The 12,860-nt window shown below is 48.3% G+C and overlaps 1 protein-coding gene across 3 annotated transcripts in view; it reads left to right on the top strand.

Moving 5' to 3' along the window:
- The first annotated feature begins 4,386 nt into the window (after window positions 1–4,386).
- Nav2 (neuron navigator 2) overlaps window positions 4,387–12,860 on the top strand; it is a 651,028-nt gene continuing 642,554 nt past the window's right edge. For 2 of the 3 annotated variants that reach the window (XM_006541297.4, XM_006541300.4), the window contains exons 1-2: window positions 4,387–4,501; window positions 9,122–9,764. In XM_006541297.4, the coding sequence (XP_006541360.1) occupies window positions 9,690–9,764 (75 nt within the window). In that variant the 5' untranslated portion in view covers window positions 4,387–4,501; window positions 9,122–9,689. The remainder of the gene's footprint in view (window positions 4,502–9,121; window positions 9,765–12,860) is intronic. The other variant, NM_001111016.1, reaches the window with a different exon arrangement.

Raw genomic sequence — 12,860 nt, forward strand, 5'->3', positions numbered from 1 at the left:
GGCTGTGTTTACAGTGTCCTCCCATGCTTACAGACGTTCCACAGTCAAGGCCATGTAGCCATCCACCCTCTGCTCCCAACCTCTGCAGCTGACAGAAAACTCCCACAGCACTGTCTGTTTCAGACACTGCTCTTGTCTCAATCTAGCATCAGGCTCTTCATGCCTGCCCCAGCTGCTCAGATGCAATGATACAGTGTGAAGATCACGAGAGACATGTTTGAGCAGAACCTATCTGGGAAAGGGTAGAGAGACCCAGAATGTTACAGCCATTTCCCCTCCCATCATCCTGTCTGTACACACCATTGCTGAAGATGTTGGAACTCAGAGAGAAACTACATGCACTTAGTCACCTTCAGCAAACTGTGGAAGGGCGGTATTCAAAGACGGGTATTGTAGGCTTCCTGGTGACAATGGAGGTAGGGTGTTGGCTTTCCCTCACAGCTAATCTCTAGCGTCACCATTATCTAGCATTTATTCTTTCGAGAGTGAAATTCCAGCTGATTCCAAAAGATCTATAATTGCAATTTAATGTCATCACACTGAACTGATGTTTTTGAAAGCTTGGAACAAATCCACCAGTTCTTCGAGTTGACTCCCCAGAGGACAGTCCTGACAAGCTTCCTCTCAGGTGCACCTCCATAGTTGCTCAGGCAAGGGGTTGTGGTGATAGCCCCCTAACCCTCCCTTGAAGAATTCCTTGATACCCAAGTCTCTGCTATACATTCTGAGGAATAAAACAAAGGAATATAGTCTGCCCCCTACGTAGAGTTTAGTTGGGTTGTAAATGATCTGCTACCAACAAGCGTTGTGACCAAAGGCAGGTTAGTCAAGCCCTCCGAGTCTCCTCTTTGTTCCTTCAGAGCATGATGATAAACAGAATCTATTTATAGTTATTGAGGATTTACGTAGGGCCAAGTATTTAGACTGACTGGCGTGCCTTAGAGTTGCCTGATAAATTAAGATGAAGAGTTCTGTAAGCATAAAATAGTTGCTGTCTAGAATTTGAGACATTTTAGACCGTTGAACCTTTCGATAGCCCTGGGCCTGTTCGTTTGAACCCATTTAGCCAATTCACAGTTTTAACTAGCATACTAAGCTCGCCCCTGCTCTGTAAGACCATCATTAAACTCTGAGTCGGCATTCCGACGGGCCACAGCAGCGTACTTAACGAGTGGATTGGATGTGCAAAATGGGTTGCCCACTCATGAAGGAGCTCTTCCTCATCCCAGGAAGCGTCTCTTTCCTGTGGCTGTTTCCCAGTGAGCCAGTGTGAAACACAGCACAGGTCCTCTGCCTGAGCTCAGACCCTCCGTGTGTGCCGCTTCTCGTGGGGTTGTTGTCTCCAGTCTAGCTGCCAGGTTGTGTGTGGTCTCTTACCCTGATATCTCTCAGTTCAAACTGGTAGGGTGAGTGTGATCTTTTGATTTTTCATGGGCTTGCAAATTCATGAGCCAGCTCTGTTAAGGCCGTAAGGGCTGGTCATGCAGGCTGAGGGTGAGGAGGACCAGGGAGAGGCCAAACTCTTAGCCATCTCTTTTGACTTCTCAGGACCCCTAATTCTTTTGAAATTCAAATCAGACCTATGAACAGACATCCACATATGGAGACACTCCTAAAATGCATCAGAAACGCACTCCTAAAATGCGCAAGAAAGCAGAATCAGATGGGTCTAGAATCTCAGAGGGAAAGGGTGAAGTGAATGAATGCTGAGTGGGACTAGGCTGGCAATTGGAAGGGAAAAGAAAGAGGAAGTTGGATAGAAAAGAAGAAAACAGGGGATAGGAGAGGAAAGGAAAATAAGGAATGCCCGGGGTGTGGTAAAGTTGGTGTTATTTGGAGGATGAGAACAGGAGTCCTGTTATCCCCCAGGCTTCCCCAGGCTGGTGGGGACAAGGTGGTTCTGGTTTTGTTTCATTTTTAAAAAAAGCATTTATCATCTTTTTAATTATGGGTGTGTGTGTGTGTGTGTGTGTGTGTGTGTGTGAGAGAGCATACACGTGAGTGTTGGTGCTCTTGGAAGCCAGAAGCATGGGACCCTCTGCAGCTGGAGTTTCAGACAGTTGTGATCCACTTGATGTGGTTGCTAGCAACAGAGCTCTGGTCTGCAAAAGCAGTGTATACTCAACCACTGAGCAAGACATTTCTCACCTATTCATATGCCCACAACCACCACCCGCTATTCATCCATCAATTCAGCCACTAACCCACCTGTCCATCTATTCATCCCCCCACCCATCTACCTATCCATCCCATCCCATCTCATCCATCCATCCATCCACCCACCCACCCACCTGCCCACCCAGACAAATGTTCACTGAGCATTCATATACTCCATTCACTTCTAAGTACAGAGCCTAAGAATATGAGAAAATCCTCATAGCAAAGAAATGCCTCTTGCAACTCGAGTAAAAACTCGAGTATGGGATGGAAGAGTTGAGAAAACAGATGATAGTATGAGAGCCCATGGTGGGTATTAATGGTTGTCAACTTGACTACATCCAGAATCAACTAAAACCCAAATGGCTGGACATACCTGTGAAGGACCTTTTTCTTAATTAAATCGTTTGAATTAAGAAATGATCAAAAAGATGCACCTTTGACCCACATCTTTTGAGGTTGGAAGATCCACCTTTAACCTGGGTCACACCTTCTGTGGACAGCCTGTATAAAGGCCCCGGGAGAAGGAAGCTTGCTTTCTCTTTGCCTGCTTGTTCTTGCCCTCACTAGGAAGTTCATGGGCTTAGAATGACTTTTTCAGTAGTTCTGCGTATATTGAAGACTGAGACAGTCAGTCTCATAGATTGAACAACTTCTGGAATCTTGGGACCTGAAGATTGGGTTCCCAATGGTACTAACAGGGCCCCCATCTTACTTTAATTATGACATTTCCATGTATGCCTATAGTGTACTCTGAGCCATTATGCCCATCACCTGGATTTGAAGACAACATGGAGGTATGAAGCCTCGGGTTCAGGTATTAGAAGCTGAACCAGGTACCCAGGCTTACCCTCTTCACACCGTGCTTTTACCTGCCTGCCCATGCAAGTCGCTCTTTTAATTACTACCTCTCATTGGCATCTGACCTGACTCCCATGTCAATAACCAATCCTGTTCTCTCTTGAGACTCTGAATCCACTTCCAGAGACACACGGCAGTCTGTATGGAACATCTGTGATGAGAGCACTGTGCACAGACTGGTGGTGAAGTAGCGTACGGGGTGCTGCTGCAGTCTCCCAGCTCACACTCTTAGAACAGAGGAGACCTAGTCATGCCCTACCCTGGATTTTCCATGTCCGAGAAAGTTCAGCATTCCAGCTTGGCTGACATAGGCAGACTGAGGATTAAGATTCAAATAGATAGCTGGATATAAATTCTTAGCAAATATTAGTAAATTTTGCTGATGGAAAAACCAGGCCCTTTGGTAGGCAACGGGCATGGAGACGTTTATATCTTCAGCTCTCACTTGAGATCTCAGTATGTGTGTTTGAGTGGGGGAGGTAAGGAGGAAGTGGAGAGATAGATAGGAGAAATGGAGAGGCAATAATGAATAAATGAAAGAACGAATGAATGATGATACCCACTCCACTCCTGCTATCTGAACACATCCGGTCTTTCTCTTTACTCCATGTCTTGGGATCTGACTTAGGTGAGAAATTTTTATTTCTGTCAGTTTCAGCTACATCTTTCTGCTTGGCAGCTAGGTACCAAACCACTCTGTGAAAGGGAGACAGCTGGGCAAAGCCACTCTGGTTTCAAGATAATACCGGGGGAAAACAAGACACTAGAATCATCCCCAGATGGGTGAGCCTGGGGGAAAGATACATCCTTTTCTAGTTTCTGAAGGCCTGGCTGATAAATAGTCCGTGCACTCCTTTTCAGTGGGTTCAAGAAAGCAGACACGGGTCTTCGCATAAAGATTTGAGTTTGACGTTGGGAAGCACGCTCCAAACCTCGGAAGGTGCTCAGGAATTTGCTTCAAGAGGTGCTGAATACTCTTCAGTGGCAATCGAGGAGCTCCGCCTTGAGGGAGACTACACACAGTCTGGACAGCTCCCTGGCGGGCTCCTGTCTGGGGAATTTTCGAATTTGGAGGGAGCTGCCTAGGTTCTCTGAGAGGTCGTTACCTCTTCCGGTTCTCCAGTCTCTCTCTTTCTTGAATTGTCAAAAACAAGTGCTCACATACAGGTGCTAACAGAAGACCCCACCCACCCACCCCATCTCCAGAGGGGCCTTGTCTATCTTTCCAGTCCCGGGGCGGGGGGAGAGACTCCGGACCCTGAAAGGGGACCAGAATGGCGAGGCTGCTCATTGGTTGTGAGGCACCATGTGAACTGCACTGGTTGGCTGGGGGAAGGGAGGAGGAGGCGGTTTCCCGGGTAACGGGAGGGCAAGGAGCGGCTGTAGTGGCAGCGCTGGGGCTGAGGAGCGCCGGTCCGAGTACAGAGCGATACAGAGCAAGACTGGCTGGAGGCTGTGGCTTCGGAAGCCGGCGTGGGCACAGGTAGGACCCTGCGCTGCTTCCCTGGGGTCAAGCCTGGCCGGGCTGCCCGCTAGGACCGGCCTGGGGAAAGTTTACTGCCCAATTGGATTGGCAAAAAGAAGAGGACTTGAGGATGCTCTGGGTGGGCTTGGAGATCTAGGCAGGGTGGGGTTGCAAAGGGGTAGGGGCTAGGATAGGAGACCGCACCCTTACTCTAGGACCTTGAAGTAGGGGCTACGAGCCTGTAAGGGAACCGAACTGCATCACAGAGATCTCACAGGAGGACGCTCAGCCACCCGTACAAGCAGGCCAGCCAGTCTATCCACCCTTGTTTAGAGATGATCTGAGAAACTTCCCCCAGCAGATGCCGGGCTAGCTGCGCTGCACCGTCAGACCTTGGTTATGAGCTCCGCTGTATACTTTCTCAGGCCTCTCGCGAAATTGTGCACACCTCCATCTGGAGTGGGCGTGTGCCCCTCTCAGTGTAAGCGTCCAAAGCAGCTTCCCATCTCCCTGCGCGTGTTCTTGTGTTTTTGAGTGCTCTGCGTGTCTCTGTCCCTACTCTGTGATTGTCTCTGGGTGTGTGCAGGCGTCTGAGTCCCTTCTTATTTGTTATATTTGCGTGGGCGTCTGCAAACACTCTCTGAGGTGGTGTGGGACTGAGTATCACTGGTCCTGGCTTTTTCTGTTACAGTCTGTGTTTTCTCTCTGTTCTTTCTGTGTGCTCGTTTTGGAGTATGTTTGAGGGTGGTTTTATGTCGGTGCCTCTTTTTCTGGCCACATTTGTCATCGAATATAGGTCTGGCACTCATCTGTGCCTCTCTCTCTCTCTCTCTCTCTCTCTCTCTCTCTCTCTCTCTCTCTCTCTCTCTCTCTGGATGTGTGTGTCCCTGTGTGTGATCCGAGCAGCTGTGTGTGTGTGTGTGTGTGTGTGTGTGTGTGTGTGTGTGTGTGTGTGTATGCAATGCCTGTATATGTCTTGTGTCTCTCCTCTGCCTTCTAACTGGGTCTTCCCATGTCAGCAGGAGAATGGGGGTAGGTTGGTAGGAGCCCGAGCTGGGACACCAAGCCAGGCTAGGTACTGTGGTTCTCTCTCATACACTCTGCTCCTGGCAGCTGCCGGCTATAGGCAAAGGCTGCTAGGGAGCGAATGGGGTTGGGGGGAGGCGCCCGAGCACTGGAGCCCAGGCCCTGTGGGGGTACATCCGCCCAGCCAGCTCTTTTCTTGCAAGCAAAGGGACTTCAGTGGCAGCAGCAGAGGCAGCCTGCACCGCCCAGCTGGAGCCCTAGTGACTTATTTTTGTGTGCGATCCTTTTTTTTTCTTGAGGAAGAGGCACAAGCATGCTCTGCTTGCCGGCTTGCTCAGATAAAGGCCTGGGGGTTGGCGGCTGGGTCAATCATCTGGCAAAAGTGCTTGGCACACAGACTTCTTTGGAGCATCCTGCCTCGCACCCTAAGTCTCAAGCCCACCATAGCTCCTTGGTACTCTTTCACACACCTCGGCAACTTGTCTATCACTCAGTTGATAAAGGGCTAGGTCTGCACGCAGCACCCCTGGTTCTCTTGTTGGCACGAGGAAGCAAATGCTGAATTAGGGATTCCCTTATAAAATGGCATAGGTCAGGCATCCCTTTCACATCCCTCTGCCTTGGGTGCTGGCTGGAAATCAGAAGCCGGTGCTGCTGCAGGGACGCAGGAGATCAAATGGATAGTGCCCGGTTTTGAAAATGTAGGAGAAGTAAGCAAAATGTGGGAAATAAACTCAGGCTTTAGCATCTCGGCAGAAGTGAGTCCAGACTGGAAGCCTTAGACTGTTTAGCACTGGAATCCCATTGGCCATTCACTGGGACTGGGGCTTCCTACAGTAAAGGACCTCAGTAGTACTCTGAGGGAATCTCTTTCTTAGAAACTAGACCCTGCCTTGTACCTACCTGGTGGGTTGAACCTGAAAAATAGTCCTCTATACCCCTATTTCGATTGTTCAAAAGGAAGAAGTAGGGCTAGGTGTGTAATGGGAAACTGAAGCTCTACAGAGTCTATTTTGGGTCCAGTGTTTGAATTACCTGCAATATGACTAGGCTTGTCTTCTGGACTTCTGGATCATGGAGCTTGCCCACAAGGCTCCCTAGCTTACTTGTTGGTACCTCCTGGTCCAGGCTTCTCCTCCTGTGTGTCCTTCCCACCTTCTACCTCCACTACGCACCTTGCAGAGGCTGACTGGCTAATGCCTGGCTGACTCAGTGGCACAGAGGTACGAGTGCTGAACAGCTACATTTCAGGATCAATCCAACAGGCGCATTCACTTTCTAACGAGCCAATTAACGTTCTCTCAGTCCTGCCTCCTCCTTACCTCCACCCTCAAGCGCACTGAAACTTCTGGAGACTTCCCTGTCAGAGCCCGAATCGGACGTGGCACTGACAGCAGCATCTCCATGAGTGCTCTGCGCCCTGGCACAGGAAGGCAGTGGCCCCCAGAACTGGTGCAGACTGTCTTCTAGAGAAAACAAAAGGCTTGCAGGAGGTGTGGCACATCTTCCCACTCCCCGCTGGCAGGGAAGATACTTCTGTGGTGACAGCGTCTGTCCCCCATGTGCTTTCAGGGTGTATGCTTCTGTAGGTGTGATGGGATGTGACAGGGTCTCACCCGGGGGAGGGCTGGCTCAAGCCTGGTGGAGGGGCCAGAGCTGTTCTCAAACACAGAGGCCAGGGCTAGAGGAGATCCTTCTAGGCTCTGGGCTTTTTTTTTTTTCCTTCCCTTTCTTTCTTCTTTCTATTATTATTCATGAGCACAGCCAGGAGCTGTAAGTGTAGACTCGGAACTAGACAAATGGCATCGAGCTTTCCAGAGCAGTTTTGACATAGGTGAAAATTTTCAAGCCAGACTTAAGTTCAGATTCCAAGCACATGGCTTCTTAGCTGTCTTTTGTTTTAGGGAAGTTGCCTGGCTGCTCTTGTGCACTCTTTAGCATGAGGCAAGCTGACTGGCACATGACAAAGGGATTTGTTGAATACATGGATATGTGTGTCAGTAGATAGCATAGAAGAGGCATAGAAGGCATTCGACGACCTTAGCAGGTCACATACTAAACAAACATTTTTCTTTAGTTATTAGCATCACCTGCACTTTGTAGATGAGAGAGCTGGGGCTCAGAGATGTTAAGATACTTGATGAAAGTCACACAGTGAGGCAGTTGCAGAGACTCAAACTCTGCTACATCTGCCTGAATCTTCTATTTAGGTCTCAGCTGGACATCTGGATAAGGTACTACTTAGGGGGAAGTTTGTTAATTTCTTCAGATTGTGCTCTGGAACTAAGGCTCGGAGGCTTGCCTTTGCTAGAAATCTCTTGGAGGGGCAATGTTCAGGGTGCTAGTGGGCACAAGGGTGCCTAGCTATTTCCTGGGTCCACGAAGAACGTCTGAAATCTTGCTCTGGGGAAGTCTTTTCTGGACTTTCTGCTCATCAATTCTTAACCCACATCAGAAGGGGCAGTGTGACTGTCTGAACTCTGTGCTGGTCACACTTGTCAGGGGTGAACCTGAAAAGCCATACTTCCTTCCAAAGCATCTCTCCCACTCCAGGCTTTCTGTTCTTGTGACAGCTGTTAGTTAAAAACTCTTATCTCTGCCTTTCAACCTGATTTGCCACTGAGCTGCATGGAAGCGTAACAGAGTTTGATGACAAGGGGTGACTTCTGCCTCATTTCAAAACGGCTGCCGGTCAGGACGGCTACAAGGAAGGATCTGGGGGCTTCTGTCTTAGGCTCACTCTGGCTGGATCTGACCACAGCTCTTCCAGAGGCAGGCACTGACTGAATTGAAATTGTTTGGTAAGAAATGTTGGTGGGGAAACTTTTGAGTTAAAGCTCTCCAGCTCCACCCTGCCCACCCCACCTGCCTCTTCAGCCTTTGTCTCTGTGGTGCTGATGTTGCAAGGAGAGATATTTGAGACTGTTAACGGAAGCATCCTTATGATGCTTTTCAGACCTGACTCCACCTCTCAAACCACCCAGGGAAGGATGCACCCAGTGAGAATGTTCTGAGCACAGGTGCTCTTCTTCTCTCCCCCTTCGGTGGCTCTCAGAGCCTCTGTGACGTCAGGCAGGAGGTGACTAGTGTCTACTCTGCCTGCTGGTTCTAGCAGGGAATGCAGCTAGTTCCGAGGCAGTTGCTTTCCAGAGAGATGTCTGTCAGATTGATACTGCACTTTCCCCTCCTTGTGGCCAGGGAGTCTCACCTGCCACACACCATCTCCTACAGCCGAAGGGATGTGTGTGTGGGTGGGGGTGGGGGGTAGGGGGGATGTTGTTGCTTCTGGCCTCAGGAATCATTTCCTCTTTCTTGCCATCCCATTGCTGCTGTGACGGTGAACCCTACAAGGGTTTGAAAGATAACTCCTTTCCAGTACTGCCCAGCTTTTTCAAGAACAGGAGAAGTGGGGGGAGTCCATGAGCTCTGCCCCCCACCCCACCCCAGCCAGGTTGCTCACCCATGGATGTAATCAGTGTTGGGTTCAGAGAAAGACTGCTGGCTGTTGCTGGGTCCAGGCCTTGCTGTGTGGCTCCAGATGGCAAGCAAGACAGCTCAAACATCACACTTCACCACAGGCAAATCTGACCATTGAGCATTTTTTTTCCCCAGGTCTGGGTCTCTCTGCATGAAGGAAGATGACAGCCGGGAGGGGAGCTGCCACGGAGACAAGCACTCACAGGAGCTGTGAGGAGCGGCTGGCAGAGAGGCGTTTGTGGTGATTTATAGGAGCCAAGGGCTGTGGAGAGGGATGTGGATGCTATCAGCTCGGTGGATTAAATGCCCATTTACATTGTTATTGATATATAAATTATCCGTACCAAGCAGACAGTGAGGAAAAGGATTCCTTGGGCAGGAATGGGGCACACACCCCAGGATATGGACTCTTCTTTGCCCAAATATATCCATGGGGCTCGTGTAAAGTGAGTTGCTACCCTGAAGTTGAAACCCTGGGCCTCATCCTCAACATGTCAGCGACAGCCTCCTTCATCCCCAAGGCATCCGTGGCTAGCCAGGTTCCCAGTTGGCTTTCAAGACGATGGCAAGACCTCTGAAGAGATAGCACGATCTCCTTTCTGGTGGGACCTCCTCGGGTGGTGTGCACAGGTCGCCGTTGTGTGGGGCACTTGGTTCTGCTGTGGATTTAAACTATCACGGAGGAAGATTTTATGTCTGGGAAATGGAATCGATTTCTGAGTCAAGTCAACAGCAGAGGAGAAAGCCAGTCACTCACGGCCTGGAAGATCAAAAGAGGGTAAGTGGTGGAGCTTGGTGTAGTGTTTGCTGCCTGGAGCTGGAACTGTTTTATGGAGTAAGAGCTGGGTGGTCCAGAGAACGGTGTTCACGGACCGGACCTGTCTGTGTTTCTCTGCTGAGGAGGAGGTGTGGTGGCTCCTGACTTCTGTGTCCTAGTGCTATGCTTTCTGCTTTGGATTGTTGGCGGTTAACACTTGAGATAAATGAAAGGAAGGAATATGTTACTGCCAGGACCGAAGAAGGCAAAGGTTTATAAACAGTTTACAGAAGCAAACCAAAGTTCTGGTATCCTCAAAGCCAAACTGGGGTCCTTTGCACTTCAGTCGCTCTGGGCAGTGTGCACATTTAGTCTTTCTGGGCAATGGTGTTTCCGGCTAAGCTGGTTTTGTTTAAGGAATTTTCTGTGTTGTCTGCTGGCTCTTGTGTATATAGATTAAAAAAAAAATGCACCCCGTGGACTCTCTTGTCATTTGAAGTGGCCCATTGAGTGCAGGCCACTGGCTGTGATTGATCTGAAAGCCTCATTCACCCAGGAGTTGCATCTGCCAACTAAACTTCAACTCTCCTTCAAAAGTGAAACTCACTGGGGAGTGATATGCTATAGCTGATTGTTCAGGAAGGGAGCTGAGGCTGGGTCTTCATCCACCAGCCAGGCTGTGACCAGAGGCTAATCAGGGTTAGACTTGTACGAGAAGGACCAGAGTCTGTGTTTGTCTACAAATGATCCCTGTGTTTCCATTGAGGTGTTGGGAAGGTACTCAGAGTTGAAGGTACCCAAACTTGTGGCGTTCTACCAGGTGATGAGGTATCTATCATGTCCCCTCCCCTTGTGAATTTCAAAGATCAAGTTTCCTGGTGTGTAATATGCATGGCTTTTTGACTCATTAAAATATTATATTTTAGCTCTCTCTCTTTATATATATATATATATATATATATATATATATATATATGCTTTCATGCTGAGTTTTTTTCAAAGAATAAAAATAAATTGAAATACATTTTTAAAATATAGACACTGACTCAATTCCCAAAAAGCAAAAACAAAACAAAAGACACTCCTGAGACTGGGTCTCTTGTGATTCAGGAAGAATGCCCCATCTCAGGCAGCTGGGGAAGCGGGACTTGGGTTTTTTTTTTTGGTATTTGGTTTGCCAAGTGAAGAGCCTGCTCGACCTTCAGCTCTAGTTTCTATAGGAGCTTTCCCAGAGGTAGAGGGAAAATTGATTACAGTGAGCAGCCCCAGGAATGCCTGCGTTCCACTGAGTGTCAGCCAAGTTTGGGATCCAGACACTTAGCAGAGGATCAGTTGAGACCTCTGACACCATAGAAAATTTTAATTGGGCTGCTACACTAAGATAATGTGCAATTATGAAGGCTCTTCCTTGGCTAGGTGTAGCTGCTTGCATTTCCCATCTGTTCTTGGCTTGGGCTGGGTTGTTCCACATGTACCACGGAGCCTCTGGAAGAATACAACCCCAAGTGAGGCTCGGCGGCAGCTGGGGTAACATCAATTGGTCATGCTCAGCTGACATTCATTTTAACTTGAACTCTAGCCGTCATGGTGATTATTAAATTTATAATGATATATGTAAGATCCATTTTAATGGCTCTCCATGCTCGGGTGAGCCCTCGCTTGTGCTGAGAAAATAAAGCTTAATAGAGTATTACATTTCATTTTCTACTGAATTTTCTGGGCAGAGGTTGAAACTCTGGCTTAGGAGGAATTAGATTGTTTTCTCTGATAGGCATTGTGATCAAGTTCCACGTTGCTTAAGAGTTAAGTCTGGGCTTCCAGCATCCTGCCACTGCAGCCGCTTCTGTTGGCGACAGCAGCTTCTGTTGTGTACATGTGTGTGTGTGTGTTTGTGGGTAAACACACGCCCCATTTGCATCAAGTGCGAAGCTAAACAAGCCTCCCAGCGTGCAACCTGGAATGTCTTGTCCACAGAGCTGAAAGGCAACTCTGCAGTGTATTGGCTCCTACCTCAAGTCAGCTGAGAACTCCTCTTTTAGGGGACTGGCTGAGAATCCCACAAATGCATCTGCTGGGGAGCTGGGGAGCCAGAGAACAGATGCACGGGGTACCAGTGAGCCTTTGTGGGATGAATGACCGGCACTGCAGAGGGCTAGCAAAGCATTACTTTTGCTGTATTCCCTACTATCTTGAGCAGCAAAAGATGTCTCTCCTGAGCTTGGTGGTAGCTTCGTTCTGCTTGTGGGTTCTCTATGGATGGAGCAGCCAGTTCAGAGCCCACCTGGGATTTATTCTGTGGAGAACCACATTGTGTGGGTGTACAGTGCCATGAACTGTGAAAGGAGAAAGCTAGGCTCACATGCCAATGCTGCTTTGCCCTCACCGTGTGACCCTCTTGGATCTAATAGAACCCAGTAATATCTAAATTGAGTGAAGTAAATGCATGAGGAGTTTGTTGTTGGTAGACATTTGAAAAGTGTCCTGTATATCTTTGGGATGGGTTGAAACATTGTATTATTCTTTTTGTTTTAGAGGTCTACTTGGGAATGAATTAAAAATACTCAAGCTACACTTAAGCACTCAAATTTAAATATTACAGAAACATATAAGGTAGAGAGGGTTCCCCCCCCCCAATTTTAGCTAGGAGTGATGACTGTCAACAGTTTGACCTGTTCAGGTGTCCTACCTGTACCCTATGGATCACATGTGTCCCAAGGTAGGAATAATGCAGCCTAGCACCCTTTAATGTCATGTCACGATGTCACAATACTGGACAGCCCTCAGTTACACCTGGGGTTTCAAAATATTTCTTTTTAAACGGTGGTGGTTCGTGTTCCTTCATAAAACAAAGTCACATTGTATAATACTTTAGGAAGCTTGCTTTCTTAACATAGTGTGCATATTTGGCTCACTGCACAAATACTATGCCCCTCCTTTTATAGATGGCTATGGACATGCTAGCATTTCTCATGAATGTGGCCAGTAGAGTAAACACTCTGAGATTTTGTTTGGTATTACAAAGTTCCATTATTCTATCATTCATGCATTCCTCAAGGATCAAAGATGGGCCTCTACACAGCAAGCATGGTTCTAGGCTCAGGATAAGCTAGACAGCTG

The sequence above is a fragment of the Mus musculus genome, chromosome 7 (genome assembly GCF_000001635.26).
Source record: "Mus musculus strain C57BL/6J chromosome 7, GRCm38.p6 C57BL/6J".
NCBI lineage: Eukaryota > Metazoa > Chordata > Mammalia > Rodentia > Muridae > Mus > Mus musculus.